The sequence below is a fragment of the Entelurus aequoreus genome, linkage group LG07, assembly GCF_033978785.1.
Source record: "Entelurus aequoreus isolate RoL-2023_Sb linkage group LG07, RoL_Eaeq_v1.1, whole genome shotgun sequence".
Taxonomy (NCBI): domain Eukaryota; kingdom Metazoa; phylum Chordata; class Actinopteri; order Syngnathiformes; family Syngnathidae; genus Entelurus; species Entelurus aequoreus.
In genome coordinates, this window is record NC_084737.1 from 68,050,017 (window position 1) to 68,069,357 (window position 19,341).

Below are 19,341 nucleotides of genomic sequence, written 5' to 3' on the forward strand. Positions count from 1 at the left end.
CCAAGTATGGAGAATGTTTTGCATATATTACCCATCAGGCCTAGCAAATGGGTTAAATAGGTGTATTTCTGAATTGTTTTTGGTACTATTGGACATTTTTTATAATGTCCACATAGTTCAGTGGGTAGGTGTTTTTTTATTTTTATTTTATCACATATTTTAATGTTCTGTGTTTGTTTGTCATTAATTAGACCATGAGTTTGAAATGTTGTCCAAATTACTACCTATTTATAGAGTCTGGACACATTTAAACTGCAAAATACATGTTGTCAATAATGCATGTGTACCTTGCAACAGGTGATAAACTAATTCACTAGTCATTTTGATCATTTTTTAAAGATAAACTTGAGTCAGTACATATGCTGCAGTTTAGTGAGCCCTGATTTGATATAAGCAATTATTTGGCGTATCACTAGTTGTGCAAATTTTACCACAGTTTATAAAACAATTCTACAAATCGTTCTGCCTCTGAGGGGGGTGGCCTATCAGAATTTTGGGGTGGCACAAGCCACCCCATGCCTCCCCTAGACCCGCCACTGCAGTGGTGGTGGTCAGAAAGGCCGTAGGCACAAATTGGCAGCCACATTTGCGTTAGTCAGCTGTAGCAACCCATGTAGTTTACCACCACTAATGTGAGACAATGGAGTGAATGGCTTCTCAGTGTCACGTTCTTTGGGTCGCTAGAAAACTACATGAACCTGATCAATTATCATTAATAATACTAGCATAATGCAGTGCTATTGAAGCTTGAAGACTCTATAAAAGCTGTAACGCCAGCCAGGGGTGTTAAAATCATTTATAGATGGCGGAAATGTATCCAAGAAAATATGGAAAAGCTGCTCATGGTGTACTTGACAGAGATGCAGCTAGAAGGCGATACTGTATAAGTCCACTCTCTAAGGTAAATGCTTTACGTTATTAAAATACTTAATAAAACTACTGTAATTGTTTGTAGTACATTCTATTGTGTTGTTTTTCATACAATAATCATTGTCAAGAAGTTTGTTTTTCTTATTGAAAATCTTGTTACATGTTACATTTGGGGTGTTTTTGGCTGCCCAGAGCGGAGTAATTTAATTTAAATTCATTTGGGGAACATTGATTTCGGATGCAACAAGTATTTTGGGTTAGGAGCTTTGTCACAAAATTACTACACTCGAAAACTGAAGCAATACTGTATTTGCTCATTCTAAGCTAAAAACTCACTCCTGTTACTTTCATTTATGTTACTCAAATGAGTCATCTTTGCCCAGCAGCCTTACACACACACAAAACAATCCTGAGATCGATGATCAGTATGATCAGATTTAGAGTTGAAAAAAAGCTAAATGTAACAAACTTTAATATTTTGTTATTTTTATTTTGACAGTGACAAGCAACTTGTACCAATTTGGTGGAATGGCTCTTGAATGTTAAGAGGCTCTCGCATTTTAAATTTTTGTTTTTATAAATATATTTGAGTGAATGCTGATTTGAATTATTGCTCCAATTTTTACACTATAAAACTAGCTTTATCAAAGCTGAGGAAATGTTTTTCAGAAGTGTTGAGAATATACTAAAATAATTTAAATGTATTGGACAATTTGATCAACATAAACTTCAGCATTTATAATACTAAAATAATAAATAACTATTTTATTATTTTTGTTGATATTCAATAATATACATATTTTATTAGAAGTATGAATTTTATTTTTTAACACAGTTGTCTTAAAAGACAGCAACTACTTTGTACTTTGGCACTTATGACTGCCCACAGAGGGCAGCTTCAAACAGTGAATATTTATTATAATTTTTTTTTATGTACAAACTGATGGATAATTTGCTTTGAAATCATACATCACGCGGATAATTTATTTTTATTTTGACAAAAAATGTTAGAAATATATATTAGTATGATTTTTGCATGATCAGATCATATTAAAGTTGGTCAAATATGTAACTGTATGAAGTCAATGATACTTTTCTTTCAAAATTGAAAAAACAAATACGTTTAGTAAAAAAGATGAAGTACTTTATTGATGCACATTATTTCCAGGCGTTCATAGGCCACAAAAAATGATGTTGTGGAATAGGTCTGACCCCCGGACATTGAGTTTGACACCAAAGTTCTACATAAAATAAAGCTGATTTTCTTTAAAAATATTTTTTTAGCATAGTTATATAGCCTTCAAACATATACTAATCATTTTAACAGGTCACCAAATGGAACAAAATCCATGAACTTTATTTTTACAGTGTCTAAAAAGCATGAGTTACACATTCTGATCAAACAATCAAAGTAATTTGCTGCAGTTGTGTCCAGCGTCCTTCTAACCTGACTGCGTGTTCCTATGAAGGAGATCCATCCCGTCTTCTCACTCAGGGACTCTTCTCAAGAGCTGCAGACAAAGTGACTAATTCAATAAGTCAAGTATTCATTTATGACTTTCCTTTTCAATCATGGGATTTTTATAAGCTTCCTGCACCCACCTCCACAAGACACAAACACACAAACACACAACACACACACACACACACACACACACACACACACACACACACACACACACACACACACACACACACACACACACACACACACACACACACAGCCAGAAAACAAGTGACACAAATTCTGCAACTTCCATCTGTGGCAGCTCTCAGCGTCTTATTTTGTAATATCGGCATAGTTTTCAGTAAAGATTACTCATCGTGGGAGGCCCTACCTAATTTGGACTGGCGGGCTTGTTATGGAAAATAACACAATGCAACTTGGCTTTCTGTATTAGATTTGTGATTTTAGCCTGCTTGACATTTCAAGCTGCATGAACTAATACATCTGTTATTTGTTGATCATTTGATTATTAACATACTTCACAAACCAAATCAGCTGCTCTGCTGGAGATGCGACTACGCATTTTTTTCTCCCCACTTCTGCCCGACACACACAAACAAACACTCTCCATGATGCACATTTCAGCCCCTCGGTAAAAAAGGTGACGAAAAGCTGTGGAAAAAAAAACATTTATCTTCCCTTCTCCTTGAGCGCATGGACATCAACGTGGTACAAAGCCACTCATCACATCCTAATCTTGAATTTCAGGGGCTTTTATTTCTCTCAACTGCCACCCTGCTGGCCTTGTGAATTATTGACAGACTGACACCGATGCAAAAGGACACATAAAAGAGGCTAAAAGCTTCGGCCCTGGTAGGGATTGTCCTTTCCCATAGCCATCAAACGGGAAACTCAGCTAATGCTTCTGCGGAAGCGGATGCTAACTTTCAGAGTGAACATCTGACTCCTGACCCGCAGCTGCACCACACACAGGACCTAATCAATGCCTCTTTGCTCTGTACAAGAAGAGCATAGGCACAAAAACCGGGACAAAGGGGCAAAGCTGTGAACAAGCTCATATAATTATTACTTTTAAAGCACTGTGGGTTACATTGTGTATTTTCTCCTCAAAACATGGTACTTTTCTCCGGATGCTGCCCTTTACTTTGCAAGTTGTATTCACATAAGACACTCTGACCAAAGGCTGAGAGTAAAAAATCAAACCCTGACTGGAAAGCGTACATATTGAGTACACCTCTTACATTTCATACCTTCTAAAACTAAAACACTATAAATATGAAACTTGTATGTACTAGTCAGTGTAGGGCTAAAGATATCGGTTATTTTTTCAATTTAGGTTGTTCAATTGAGTAATCGGGAAAAAACAAACAAATTTTAGGGAAAATAGTTGAAATAAACACATAATTTTCTGCTTACCCATAACGTTCATTCAATGCACCGAATAAACATTGAAATTGCACTTTTAACATGTGTGAATCAATAAATGTTTTATTTTCATTTTTGAACTACACTGTTCACCGCCACAGATCATGGCTCCCACACACAGCGTGCGGAAATTATGTTTGCATATCTAAAGGTCCGGGCACTCCATGCAGTCGGGATTTCCTCACTTTTTTGATATAGCGTTCATTTATGATTTCTCTAAACTTTTAGAGGTCATTTTAACACTGCTACATGTCTTTGGTCCAGACCGTCTGTTCAATACTTTACTTACAAGGGGGCAGAAATCTTTCTTAAGGCGTTCTCGGGCTGCTCTTGGCGTGCAACACGTTATGAAGATTAGCGTTCATGTCTGATACAATGAACTGTATTACAGTTGAGTTTAAGTATAGCACGGTTGGAGTAAATTTGTTTCCAGCACGTAGCCTCACAACTATTGCTAGTGTTGTCCAGGATTGAGATGCGACAGAAAGAAGCTTATATGAAAGATGGCAGGAGCAGAATGTGTGTGAATGGAGGACTGACCAACAGACAAGTGAAGAAGTGATGCACTTGGAGAGTGTTCTACAGCGGTCTAATCCACCTCACTTTCATCGCCGGCACCCTCAGGTTTTCTGAGCTTGTCTTCTTGCTCGTGGATCTGTCCATCTCCGCCTCGACGATCCTTTGACTGCATGCTTAGACCGTCCTCTTCTTCCTTTTCCTGGCTGAAATCATCATTTTCTTGCTTATTCTGCTCTTCTCCCTGCACCTCCATGCGAGCCAGGTTCTTAAGATCCAAAGGCAGTGCTGTCCCGAGGCCAACATCGTCACCATTGACACCGTGCGCCACGCCCAGCTCATCTTGTGGGCAATGGCGTCCATCTTTGACCGGGGAAGAGTTGTCGGACTCGTTACTGACAGGAGAGATGTCGCTGCTGCTGTGGTTGACTGACTGGGAGCTGGACGCTGAATTGGCCTTCAAGGGAATCTGCCATGAGGGGATCTTAGGAACTGAGGGGGTGGATGGAAATTGTCTCCTGTGATGGAGAATAAAAATAAAATTATAACTACAGAAAACACGTTTCTTAAAAATGATCTTCAGCTTCTCTGTGACCCAGAAAATAAGTATAGAGTAGGAATGGAGGGAACACAAATAACATCAAAGGGCCCCTGATAACATTGGCACTTATTTCACAGTTTTAGAACAAAAAATTATATAAATCTCCCGCCCAAAATAGACACAGTAGTGATTTTAAGCTTGTTTTCCAACAAGTTTCAGCACATTTTAGAACGTCCACTTTTATCTGAAAAATGTTGGCGGGCCTGCTAACAGAAGCTTGGAGCATAGTATGTGATCTGGTAGCATTTTACTCTGATTCAAGATATTTTCACGCAGAATTATAAATTATGTCTGCTAAATGCATTGTTGTCGGTTGTAGCAATACAAATAAATAAGAAGTCAGCCTGAATACATTTCCAAATTATTGGAATATAAGGAAAGTATGGACCTCTCCAGTCAAATTGACTCACAGAAAATGGGACGGACCAAGTGAGAGGAGTGTAATTTGCAGCGATCGTTTTAATGAATCTGGCTTTGGGAAAGAAGGGATTTAGTCGGAGTTTGGATGTAACAAATTTAAGACTCATGTCAAATGTGATTCTGAAAATCAGGAGCGTCTTCGAGGGGAGAAAGACTAAAACCTTGCTGAAACACTGAGAAAGTAGAGCAGACTCAGCACACAAAAATGAGAGAAAAATAAATTAAACTGCTGGTATTCTATGTTGTGTCCTCTTCTACTGATATTTCCTCAAGATGCTTGAAAAAATGCTGAAAGAGCAGGGAAGTCCTGAAATGGGGATTATTTTATATTTCTTTGTTGTTCATAATGTTAACCATATAAGTTTCGATTTAATCATGGACCAGGGTGACAAAAACATGCAAATAAAGATTAAGACAATAGTTTTACATGTCTTTATCTACACTGTCTATGCAGGGAAATAGGCTCCAGTTCTGTAGATGACGACACTTAAATAGGGAACGGAATATAAAGTCTGGTGATGGAAAGGGGGCATTCCAAGTACAGTTAGTTATCTACCCATTACTCAAAACCTAATACATTTTAGAGGAAATGACTAGCAGATTTTTTTTCAGGAGCAAAAATACATAAAACGGGGACGGCGTGGCGCAGTTGGGAGAGTGGCTGTGCCAGCAACCTGAGGGTTCCTGGTTCAATCCCCACCTTCTACCAACCTCGTCACGTCCGTTGTGTCCTTGAGCAAGACACTTCACCCTTGCTCCTGATGGTTCGTGGTCAGGGCCTTGCATGGTAGCTCCCGCCATCGGTGTGTGAATGTGTGTGTGAACGTGGAAATAGTGTCAAAGAGCTTTGAGTACCTTGAAGGTAGAAAAGCGCTATACAAGTATAACCCATTTAGAATAGAATAGAATAGAATAGAAAGTACTTTATTGACCCCTAGGAGAAATTCAGCATTTACCATTTAAAGAAAATGTGTTAATGAAATTAAGAACAGATCCCAAACATTACTGCCTAATTCAGCATGCAGGAGATCATGTACACCAGGGGTTAGAAACTCGCGGCCCGCGGCCTAATCCCCCAAGACGACATTTGGCAGCCCCCACCTTCACATGAAATTGTAATGTTAGTGCGGCTCGCAAGTTCTACATTAACAACACTTAAAAGTGTTGTACGCGGAGCTGAATAAACCTACCAATCATGGTGGGAGATATGGCTCTCGGGGGCGGGACATTGACCGAGCTTGATGCAAGCAGAGAAACATTTCTCAATGAGTCAAAGTTAAAGCAGCGTTGCCATATAGTTTTCTTCCGTGCATGGTTGGCTGCCTCGTTGAAACTGGGCACAAGCAGACATTCGTCTGGGTGTGCTGCGTTCACAACACTTTCAAAAAATGTTGCTACCCTGCGGGACATTACATGTATATGTCATGGCTTACTGTGGTGGATGCACAAAAATAAGCGCAGAGAAAAAGAGCAGTGAGTGGGACAAGTCAAGGCACTGCAACAAAAGGGTCACACATAAAATTACAAAACACCATGAGCAGCCAAACAGGTGGGCTGCTTGGACCTGCAGCAAGGCGCAGAATGGGATTGGTCTCTACCGTGATGGATGTGAAGTGTAGCGTGTGGCATGCAGCATCACACAGTAATCAGCAATACAACAAACAACTGAAGGGAATAAATAGGAAGGGTTGATTAGAATTAGCTGTGGGTGTCCCGGAACTTGGGCAGAAATACAAAAACATAAGCGGTCACTACTACTAAGCAATTGCTCGTGTCTGAGCGATTGTAATCATTTAACAGATCATTTGAGTCTCAATTATTGCTGTTTGTGAGGTGATAATGTCTGATGTGACTGCTCAAGCCCATGGCAGAGCAGAAGAGACAGGCACACTTATTACAGGGAAGTGTGGGTGGTGAGCGGGAAAGGAGAAGCTGTTCCTTTCGTTGTTCTCTCCTGCCCTCTGCCAACATTGTTCATTTTCTATGCGGTCTGTTCCTTAAATGAAAATATGCCTCCACTCAGGGCGGTCTTTGGCAAGGGTCTCCCAGGTGGCAGGGACAATGTTGCAGAGGAGGAGAGTGGCCTTCAGTTGGTCACGGAATTGTCTTTTGGGGGCTCCTCGGGGTCTTTTGCAGAATACAAGTTGCGAGAACAGGATCTGACGACGGAATTGGGTTGTGGGCATTCTTCTGACATGTCCTGTCCAGGGGAAGCGGTGTCGTGCCATCTTTGCCTCGATGCTACGGAGGTTGGCTTGGAGAAGGACATACTCATTTGTTAAAAAGTCTTGCCATTTTATATTCAGGATTGCACAAAGTTTATGCTGTTGGAAACACTCCAGCTTTTTCACATTCTGCCTCGACAAAACCCACACCTTGGAGCTGTACAGAAGGGTAGAAAGAACGACAGCTCGGAACACCGTGATTTTGGTATGGAAACTATGGTTATGGTTTAGGAAGGCACGTTTGGAGAGCCTCTCTAATGCCGCATGTGCAGCACAAGTCCTGTTGTCGATGTCCTTCTGCACAGTGCAACCACTGGAGAGATAACTTTCTAGGTAGGGGAAAGCTTTCACAGTCTCAAGGACATTTCTACAAACATTACACTGCGGACGTCTGGAGCAGAATAGCCTGCACAAGGATCTTAGTCTTTGTAATGTTGGCAGTGATACCAAAGCAGGATTAGGCGTTATCAAAGAGATCAAAAGTAGTCTGGAGATTGGAAATCGTGTCCACAGAGGTTGCGTTGTCATTCGCATACTGCAGCTCCCGCACTGTGACCAAGGTTGTAAGTCGGCGCATGCGCAGACGCCCAGTGTTGAAATGTCCTTCATCCATTTGGTAGAAAAGTTGGATGCCACAAGCCATGTCAGGAAGCTCACGGATCATAGCTCCAAGGTAGAGGGAAAAGAGGGACGGGGTCAGAACACAGCCCTGCTTCAGTCCAGCGGTAATGGTAAAGAAGTGAGAGATAGCGTTCTTGACCACGATGCGGCCAGTCATCCCCTTCGTTGAGAGCCTGTACAAGATCTGTGAAATGATCAGAGCAGCCGAAACGTCTCAAGATGGCCCACATGGCTGGTCTTGGTACGCTATCAAAAGCCATTTCTAGGTTCTAAAAGATGAAACAGAGCGGTCGCTGTTGCTCACAAGACTTTTCCTGAAGTAGGCAAGCACAGAAGATCATGTCAGTAGTGCCACGAGATGGCCAGAAGCCGCACTGTGAATCCAGAAGGACTTTTTTGGCAATAATGAGGAGCCTCTCAAGCAGTACCCGTGCAAAAATATTTCCGGTGATGCCGAGGAGGGAAATGCTGTGGTAGTTTCCGCGAATGGAGCGGTAATGATTGCGGCATCCTTCAAGCCAGCAGGTACAGCCATTTTCTCTCATATGCGCACAATTGTCATAAATAGCCTGATCTTCAAGGCCATGCCCCCATTAGAGATGAGTTCTAAGAGGATGTTGTCTGGACCGGGGATCTTTCTTGCTTTCATGCGGCGTAACACCTTCTGAAACTCGATGTAGGAGGGAGGGAGTGACATCCAATGCCTCACAGGGTGTTGGGGAACCTTACAAAGCAAGTCATCAGCCACTGTAGATGGGCGATTCAAGAGCGTATGAAAGTGTTCTTTCCACCGTTCGAGGATGGCTAGATATTCCGTAAGGGTGGTTTCCCCGTTGGCAGACTGGAGGGTGTTGATACCTCCACGACAAGGGCCAGAGATACCTTTGTTGCAGCATAGAAGCGTTAAAGGGCTCCGCTGTTTCCATAGGACTGGATTTTATTTGTTCCAACTATCGTGGAATCACACTCCTCAGCCTTCCCGGTAAGGTCTATTCAGGTGTACTGGAGAGGAGGCTACGCCGGATAGTCAAACCTCGGATTCAGGAGGAACAGTGTGGTTTTCGTCCTGGTCGTGGAACTGTGGACCAGCTCTATACTCTCGGCAGGGTCCTTGAGGGTGCATGGGAGTTTTCCCAACCAGTCTACATGTGCTTTGTGGACTCTGAGAAGGCATTCGACCGTGTCCCTCGGGAAGTCCTGTGGGGAGTGCTCAGAGAGTATGGGGTAACGGACGGTCTGATTGTGGCGGTCCGCTCCCTGTATGATCAGTGTCAGAGCTTGGTCCGCATTGCCGGCAGTAAGTCGGACACGTTTCCAGTGAGGGTTGGACTCCGCCAAGGCTGCCCTTTGTCACCGATTCTGTTCATAACTTTTATGGACAGAATTTCTAGGCGCAGTCAGGGCGTTGAGGGGATCTGGTTTGGTGGCTGCAGGATTAGGTCTCTGCTTTTTGCAGATGATGTGGTCCTGATGGCTTCATCTGGCCAGGATCTTCAGCTCTCACTGGATCGGTTCGCAGCTGAGTGTGAAGCGACTGGGATGAGAATCGGCACCTCCAAGTCCGAGTCCATGGTTCTCGCCCGGAAAAGAGTGGAGTGCCATCTCCGGGTTGCAGAGGAGACCCTGCTCCAAGTGGAGGAGTTCAAGTACCTCGGAGTCTTGTTCACGAGTGAGGGAAGAGCGGATCGTGAGATCGACAGGCGGATCGGTGCAACGTCTTCAGTAATGCGGACGCTGTATCGATCCGTTGTGGTGAAGAAGGAGCTGAGCCGGAAGGCAAAGCTCTCAATTTACCGGTCGATCTACGTTCCCATCCTAACCTATGGTCATAAGCTTTGGGTTATGACCGAAAGGACAAGATCACGGGTACAAGCGGCCGAAATGATGAGTTTCCTCCGCTGGGTGGCGGGGCTCTCCCTTAGAGATAGGGTGAGAAGCTCTGCCATCCGGGGGGGGGGTCACAGTAAAGCCGCTGCTCCTTCACATCGAGAGGAGCCAGATGAGGTGGTTCGGGCATCTGGTCAGGATGACACCCGAGCGCCTCCCTAAGGAGGTGTTTCGGGCACGTCCGACCGGTAGGAGGCCACGGGGAAGACCCAGGACACGTTGGGAAGACTATTTCTCCCGGCTGGCCTGGGAACGCCTCGAGATCCCCCGGGAAGAGCTGGACGAAGTGGCTGGGGAGAGGGAAGTCTGGGCTTCCCTGCTTAGGCTGCTGCCCCCGCGACCCAACCTCGGATAAGCGGAAGAAGATGGATGGATGGATGGATGGATCTTATTTGCTTTGTCTTGCTACCAGAGGTTTTGCATTTCTCGGAGCCTTCGCTGGCACTTCTGCTTTGCGACCTGGGAGTGTCGCAAGCAAGCGCGGGCAGTGTGGTTCTCCCTTGTAAGGCGGGCAGCTTTCTTCTGATTAAACAGTTGCTGGATATCAGCGTCGTTTGCTCAAACCAGTCTGGATGGGAGCGTCTGGAATAGCCGATTATTTCCTTTGCAGCCTTGGTAATGGGGCTGCGAAACACGGACCTGTCCGCTTCTGCGGAATCCGGTTGTGGTGCCGGTATTGGAGCCTCAGTCAGAAGCTCCGTGAGACGGTTCAAGTAGCCTTCCTGGACAACCTTGCGACATTGAAGTGCTGTGCCTTCTTTGCTTGTCTGTTATGGTGGGGGAGGTTTCGCAGTCGGAGTCTGAGGTGAGATACGAGGAGCCGATGGTCTGTCAAGCAGTCGTCTGCACCGGGCATGCTGCGGGTCACAAGGACATCACTTCGGTCACGTGATTGGGTAAGGATGTAGTCACGATAGCAGTCTGTCGTGCTCTTTCTCTGTCTGTGTTGTCGTTGTTTATGAGGGTCCTTACATTCCATGCGTTCAGTTTTGGTTTTCTTCTTGTGTTTTGACCGCATGAGTAGGTCCCCACTGGCCGCTGTATGACAGTCAGGGGGGGTTTTGTGGTGACCAATGTTTGCCTCACCTTTTCTACGGGGTCTCTCCATTCGGAGTGGGCTGCGGTACCTCTAAATAGGTTAGCCCAGACACGCCTATCGCTGCCGAACTACCACGTCACCACAATTTTGTGGATAGAACGACCTTCACGCAAGCGCCGCCCATGTGTAGTTCCAGACTAGGGACTTCAAGCTGACCATGCCTGTCCCTGTCATCCAAAATACTATCACCAAGGGGTTTTATGGGGCGGTAGGGGTACGGAAGTTGAGGCTCCTTTTCCTGCTACAGAAAGCCTTCGTTTTAATTTGTTTAGGGTGGATCATAGGTTGCTAGCCTGAGACCCACGCACTGTGGGCACCCGCCCTCTTCAACGGCACCACTAGGAGTAGAGACGTGTTGCCAGATGACTCAATTACAGTCGAAGTCCGCTTTAAATTACGCCTGCTGAACTGGCGCTGCTCTCATCCGCCAGTTGTAAGACAACCGCCGTTGGAGACTTGAAGGTTCCAAAAACCCTAGATCGCACTCGGCAGTCGTAGAGTGGATGATAACGGACACCTGTGCGCTTTTTATAGTTATCAGGTTGGAGTGCCCCTGTTCCCACGCACAACTTCCCCACTCCACCTGGATACAGTAGTGTCTTACCCAGGACACTAGGACACTATAAGCGGTCACTACATCAGGGACAACAGGAAAACATTCAAAACAATGAAACTGACCCAACCTGTGTCACAACGGGTGTGACACGGATATATGTCTCTTTCTGACAAAATAAATCAAGGTGATGCATATGCGGCGGGATAAAAGAAAAGTAAGGAACTTGATGTAACCTAATGTAGTCTGCAGTCACATAGCGACAACTGTCCATCTGCAATAACAGTCCCCAATAACCCAGTCCAATAATAGGGTCACACAGTTATTTGAGGGTCATTATTTTATTTTTACATTGTGCTTTATGCATGTTATTTGCACTGCCTCACACATATTATCTAATTTCATTTGTTCGACCGCAGTTCTGCTGAACAAGAAAAAGAAGCGGAAATGACGTACTTTGTGCATCAAGACGTTCTCCCTGCGTTGGCTAAACACGACAGAATTAAAATATACTCCACATACCCAAACATGTATTAACTTATATTCATTTTAATTCCTAATTTGTTTATTTATTTCTTCAACTTTATTTGTGTAAAAAAATAAAATAAAAAGACGTTTGAAAAAAATCTGATTTTTTTTTGGACAACCTGATGCGGCTCAGCCTCACTCAGACTCTATCTCCAGCAGCCCCCAAGAAAATTGAGTGTGAGACCCCTGATGTAAACATTCCATGTATTTTTTCAATTTCTATGTCAATTTAAATAAATAATAATAATGATAATGATGGATTAGATTTTATATCGCGCTTTTCTATTATTAGATACTCAAAGCGCTCACAGAGAAGTGGGAACCCATCATTCATTCACGCCTGGTGGTGGTAAGCTACAAAATGTTTTTCCACCTGCAACATTCAACCTTTTAAGCCCTAAAAGCAAGTACGGTACTTTGTAGTAGTATAGAGAGTTAGATTATATTTTGTAATTGAAACTTTGCCCCCAAACTCAAAACCCAATGACAGGATGACAAATGACAAAGAGCTTAGCACTGATTAAAATGTAAAAATGAAAAGTTTAGGGCAATTTTCATCATCATCAGAATCCTCAGGCTTCTTCTGGCTTCATTTTAGAGACACGTATGTAATCCTGCTAAGTAATTGGACTAAATGAGCTTGGCTGGAATGTTATTATTATTATTTTAATGTGATTCTGTGTGGCAGCTACTCGACCATGGAGAAAACTCCTTATTTCCTTGCTAAATTATGTTTATTGCTTTATTCTCACTCATTGAATATGATCACGGGAGCAAAAGGTATGTTGTTTACCCATTAAAGTATGAAAATACAAAATACTGTGCTGAAATGCTGATGTCTGCAGTATGCTAATAGGCTAAAGCAAGTTGTGAAATAAAAGAAATGGTGCAATTAGTAACCTCTAGTGCCTGTGAGATTATAACCAAAAAACACATTTGACATTTATGGTTGTCTAAGTGTGCAAGTAATTTGGAAGACCATATAGTGTTTTATTAATTCATATCCAAACTTTTGCAGTGCATGCAGACGCAGTGCTTCAACCTCAACCCGGGCCAAGCTAAGAGAACAACATGATGTGTGTTTTCAAGATACCATGAATTGATTAACGTGGACCCCGACTTAAACAAGTTGAAAAACTTATTCGGGTGTCACCATTTAGTGGTCAATTATACGGAATATGTACTGTACTGTGCAATCTACTAATAAAAGTCTCAATCAATCAATCAATCAAAGATGAACTTGTCTAAAAGGTAAAATGTTAAACTTCTATTTGTCAATCTGTTCTTTTAAACTACTAATGGTAACATATTGTTGCTGGTGGTGGCTACTTTTATTAATTAATTTATTTTTAAATTTTGAGCCAGCAACACAGATTAGCTTGAAAAAAATTCAACTGTTGATGGAGCGTTTAGTCTCAAGTATTGTTAAAAAAAAACATTTGAACATGAGCTAAAACTATAACCTGCATATAAACGGCGAAGAATCCGATTGAACTTCTTTGTAATTAATTTGAAAGTAACATAACAAGGGTGCAGCTGGCAGGAAATGTACAAATATCAAATGTGATTACTATGATGAAGTATTTAAGTGATACTAGCGAGACGTTCTGTTCGTGGGTCACATCCATAAAAATCAACCACGTCAGAAAAACAACAGCATACTGTCTGCCCTTCAATAAATACACACACCCGAGACGCGTACGCGTGTGTGTGTTTGTGTGTGTGTATGTGTGTGCGCGTTTGTGCATGGGGGACGGGATAACTGTGTTACCTGCTGAGCAGTAAACCTTTCAAAGAGACTATCTCGGCTTTCAGCTCTCCAACTGTTTGGTTGTCCACGATGCGACTGGTTGCAGATGACACCTACAGAACATATGACACACACACACACACACACACCCAAAGTCAACATACATTTTTCAACAACTCCTCCATTGTTAGTAAGCATACGGTAATACACACTCATTGGTTAAAATGTATGATTGTCAGGTAAACAATACATCAATTTCTACATTTTTTTGTGCAGTAGTCATGACAGTCTCCTTAGCAACCGCTCCACTGCTTGTGACTGGGGAGGACACACAATTCCATTATAGTCATATTTACGGCCTCCAAAGCATGAATCACAATGTTTTAACATAAATTTCCCTACTATCCAAAAAAAGCGAGGCCAATGTTTTGGATAATTACTTTATCGTGAACAATGGGCTCATTCATGAGCACAAACTGAAGCTTTGGACCTTGTTTTGTTCTTTTGGCCTTTTAACTAAAGGTGTTATCTCTTTCTAATGAACGCGCACACACACACGAGTGGAGGACAGATAATACCAAAAAATACTGTAGTAATATAAACTTTGACCTATCATAAGCTTCTTAGAACACATACCATTCCAAATATCTTGCTTTGAAACAATGACATAATCCCTGAAGGTCTGAAGAAAACCAGATGAAAATGGTGTCTGGTAGAGCATGAAAAAGGAACATGTACTGATTTGATCTTTGACCTCTGTTACCTCAGGGATCTTGTGTTACATAATCCAAATCAGTAAGGCTTCTGCTTTGAACGACATACATGATTCCCCAAAGTCTGCGAGGAAGAAACCTCAACAGACAGGTTGAAGAGTCAATCAAGCATATACTATGTACTGTACTTCACAGGGAGGACTTTAAGGCTTCACATATGTAGTAACACAGTTTTAACTTAATTACAAACAATACCGCTCTATGAACTGTATTTTTTCCCACATCTTCACATTATACAGCATATTCACAAGAAGATATTGGAGGAATTAGACCAAAATCTAGGCATTTTAGGTACAAAGGGGAATATTTTGCAGTTAGGTGACTGCCATCAGCAATTTGCATGTGAATAACTGTAGGTAATTCAAGCATTCACAAACATGGCATTGACATTTTCCCATTATATTAAAGTACTATATTTACTAAATTTGACCAACAATAAAAACTTTGTCTGTTTCAAAAAAAAATTCAAACAAAATCTACAACATTTTTGTAACGACTGATAGAAGTCTTTCTACGTTATAGTTACAGATGCAACAATTAATCGATTAGAGAAAAGCTTCGATTGCTATTGTGTTGCTTCGATTAATCATTTAATGAATCTTACTAATACAAATGTATCAAATCCAGATCGCATGGAATGCCCTGAACTTTAAATAAAATTATAATACGCGGACGTAGTTTCTGTACGGTCGCTCATTTTCATTATTTTTGTCACAGTTGCCTTAATCTGTATGGCTGCGGACAGCGGAGAGTTTAATTTTTTTTATTGAAGCACACATGTTAAAAGTGACATTTCAGCATGAATTAGAAAAAAAATGAAGGTAAGAAAGAATTTTTTTAAATTTAAAAACAATTCCCTAAACTGATGCATTCAGTCTATAAAGTGTGCTTTACCGGATTACTCCATTAATCAAACAAACTAATCGATAAAATTCCTCGATTACTTAATTAATTAATAGTTGAAGCCCTAGTTATATAGCCCACTATATGTGCAAGAAATGTCAACTAACAATGAACGTTCATGTTATCAATACTTTTAACTCACCAGAGAACGCTTGCTAGAAAGTGCGGACCCCCCTATTGAGGAAAGTGGGATACCATGGACTTTATCACTTGTAATTAAATCTAGTAGGAATTAATTGAATCACATCTGAAAGAAATCCCACTCATTTAAAGAGGAGGGAAGCAGCCAAGGAGGAAAAGTGAAGGGATAAAGAAACTAAGGAGATGAAGAAGGAAGCCTTTTTTCTGTTACGGCGGCTATCAGCTCCAGAACCTTGCTGATAATGAGCCATGTTCTAGAGGTGTGGCATTAGAGGCTTGCTGAAGACCCTCTTATTAGAGCTGTCACCTCATTAGAACTATCTTAATACCTTGCTTCCCTAAGGCACAGATATAATAAAACTTGATTTGCCTTTTTTTTTTAAAAAGTTCAAGATATCAGAGTTGACTGTAAGTGCAATGTTTGTATCAATTCCTAATAAAATACAAGTTTACAGTGAAACTGTTAGAACTCTCGCTTCACATACATAATAACATAGTGTATATTAGCTTACGTTTATACCTGCAAGCAACACTCAGACACACGTCTTATTCAATTCAAAGAAAGCTAATCAAATGTTGAACCGGCGCTGAATTTCAGCTTAGAGATACATTACGTTAGCGTGTATACACACAAATTGTGTGGCATCACACTGTTAAGTGCTCGGCTGCACGCTGAGTGTTGGAGTATCAATGTCCACAGAGACCGAAAGTGCGCTCAACCTCAAGTGCTGACATATCTCACACACCGCAGGAGTTTGTACGATCTGATGTTTTAACAAACTGCTGATCAAAATATTTAACCAAAACAGTGATTCAGCAACATTACATTCTTGGCACCTTTACTGTAATTTACTCAGATCTTAAGATAAACAGCAAGTTCAGTATCACTTTGAACAAACTAAAGATTCAAACTTTAAAGGGGACCTATGATGATTTTAATCCACATTTAAAACACTTTCGTGGGTTCTAGACACAAAACCCAAAACCAGTGAAGTTGGCACGTTTTGTAAATCGTAAATAAAAACAGAATACAATGATATGCAAATTAATTTCAACCAATATTTAATTGAATACTCTGCAAAGACAAGATACTTGCTCATTTGAAATTTGATGCCTGCAACATGTTTCATAACTGCTCACCCCCAAATCCTCCACACGACACCTGCGCTCCAAACAGGCTAACCTCCTCCAACCTCCAAGGACAAAGCTAAGAACTATGGGAGACCGGGCTTTCTGCTCCGCTGCCCCCAGTCTATGGAACGCTCTCCCTGACCACCTGAGGGCACCTCAGACTGTGGATGCTTTTAAAAAAGGCTTAAAAACCCATCTTTTAAAAAAGCCTTTTTATAGATTTTTATAGATATGCATACTGGTTCTAGCTGTTGGGCTGTTTCTGGTTTTATATTTTATTTGTTTTTATTATTATTATTATTACAATTTTTTTTAGACTGTGGCACTTTGAGGTTGTTTGCTCAACGTAAAGTGCTTTTTACAAATAAAATCTATTATTATTATTATTATTATTATTATTATTATAAAAGCAGCTTCCACAAAATGCTCAGTCATTCACAAACAAGGATGGGGCGAGGGTCACCACTTTGTGAACAAATGTGTGAGCAAATTGTCGAACAGTTTAAGAACAACATTTCTCAACGAGCTATTGAAAGGAATTTAGGGATTTCACCATCTACGGTCTGTAATATCATCAAAAGATTCAGAGAATCTGGAGAAATCACTGCACGTAAGCGGTAAGGCTGAAAACCAACAGTGAATGCCCTTGACCTTCGATCCCTCAGGCGGTACTGCATCAAAAACCGACATCAGTGTGTAAAGGATATCACCACATGGGTTCAGGAACAGTTCAGAAGACCACTGAAAACCAGAAAACCACAGTTTGTCGCTACATCTGTAAGTGCAAGTTAAAACTCTACTATGCAAAGCAAAAGCCATTTATCAAAAACACCCAGAAACGCCGCCGGCTTTAAGATGGACTGATGCAAAGTGGAAAAGTGTTCTGTGGAAAATAACCAAAGTTCAAAAGCCAGCATCTGTGATGTTATGGGGGTGTATTAGTGCCCAAGGCATGGGTAACTTACACAACTGTGAAGGCGCCATTAATGCTGGAAGGTACATACAAGTTTTGGAGCAACATAAGTTGCCATCCAAGCAACGTCTTTTTCATGGACGCCCCTGCTTATTTCAGCAAGACAATGCCAAGCCACATTCTGCATGTGTTACAACAGCATGGCTTCGTAGTAAAAGAGTGCGGGTACAAGACTAGCCTGCCTGTAGTCCAGACCTGTCTCCCATCGAAAATGTGTGGCGCATTATGAAGCGTAAAATAGGACAACGGAAACCCCCGGACTGTTGAACAACTTAAGCTGTACATCAAGCAAGAATGGGAAAGAATTCCACCTGAGAAACTTCCAAAAATTGGTCTCCTCAGTTCCCAAACATTTACTAAATGTTGTCAACTTTTGTGCAATGTGGTGCTGCCATTAAATTCTATGTTAATGAAAATTTGAAAAAAAAAATTGTTTAACAGTTCGAACATAAAATATATTGTCTTTGCAGTCTATTCAATTGAATATAAGTTGAAAAGGATTTGCAAATCATTGTATTCTGTTTTTATTTATGATTTACACAATGTTCCAACCTCACTGGTTTTGGGTTTTGTAATATGTTGTTGGATATTCTTGGGCGTAAATGCTGCATAAATTTTGCTCCACAGTCACTTTTAGAACTGTTTTTTTTAATCTGTCTGCAAGATTTTCATTTCTGGATGCGTTCCCAGATTGCAAATGAAACCACAACCAACCCTCTCCAAAAGTATTGTAATTCATCTTTGGATACTGTTCAACTATATATATTCATCACTGCTTCTTTTTTCCCCCAGACATAGTAAAAAATAAACTTGATTAACATTATAGAGGTCCACCCGGTCACAACATTAGGTAGACTTGTACACTCTACGATCAATTAATTCAGTACCTGCAAAAAAAATGCGCCTCCCCCTCTGGCTGAGAGCTTGACCAAATGTCCAAATAAGTATGTCCACTTCGCTGTGACGTCACAAAGTAGCCTGATAAAACCCCGCAATCGAGGCATCTAAAGCTCACGCCAAAATGCATGAACCTTATGATTTAACGCTTTGGCAATGTTTAACACAAGTATTCAACACTGTAACAACTTTTATAATTCAGAAAAGACACAATTCATCATAGGTCCCCTTAAAGTTCCTCAAAAAATATTCTAATTCAGTCTGTTAAAACTATTACTGTTGCACTTGTTGTTCTAAAATAGGGCTGCAATAATTATTTGTCACAATAAATCGACAATGTTGACAATAAAAAAATTGTCGACAAATATGTGCTATTGAGGTGTCACTTATTTTGTTGTTCCGCTAACCCACACGGAAACCTCCGGCGGAAGTATAAGGAAGCCTCGGCTGCAGAAGACGACGTGCAGGCTAACCCAAAATAGCAAATGCGGTACCCAGGGAACAATCGACCACTGGCCCCACGCAGGCAGGCCGGCCAGCAACAGGACCATCAGAATCGG

General features: G+C 41.5%; 1 protein-coding gene across 3 annotated transcripts in view; it reads right to left on the reverse strand.

Annotated features, from left to right (window-relative positions):
• Positions 1 to 1,992: 1,992 nt before the first annotated feature.
• pex14 (peroxisomal biogenesis factor 14) overlaps positions 1,993 to 19,341 on the reverse strand; it is a 115,418-nt gene continuing 98,069 nt past the window's right edge. The window contains exons 8-10 of one of the 3 annotated variants that reach the window (XM_062054341.1): positions 13,985 to 14,076; positions 4,362 to 4,797; positions 1,993 to 2,381 (exon numbers count right to left, since the gene is read on the reverse strand). In XM_062054341.1, the coding sequence (XP_061910325.1) occupies positions 2,358 to 2,381; positions 4,362 to 4,797; positions 13,985 to 14,076 (552 nt within the window). In that variant the 3' untranslated portion in view covers positions 1,993 to 2,357. Of the gene's footprint in view, positions 2,382 to 4,303; positions 4,798 to 13,984; positions 14,077 to 19,341 lie in introns of all 3 variants that reach the window. The other 2 variants (XM_062054342.1, XM_062054343.1) reach the window with 2 other exon arrangements.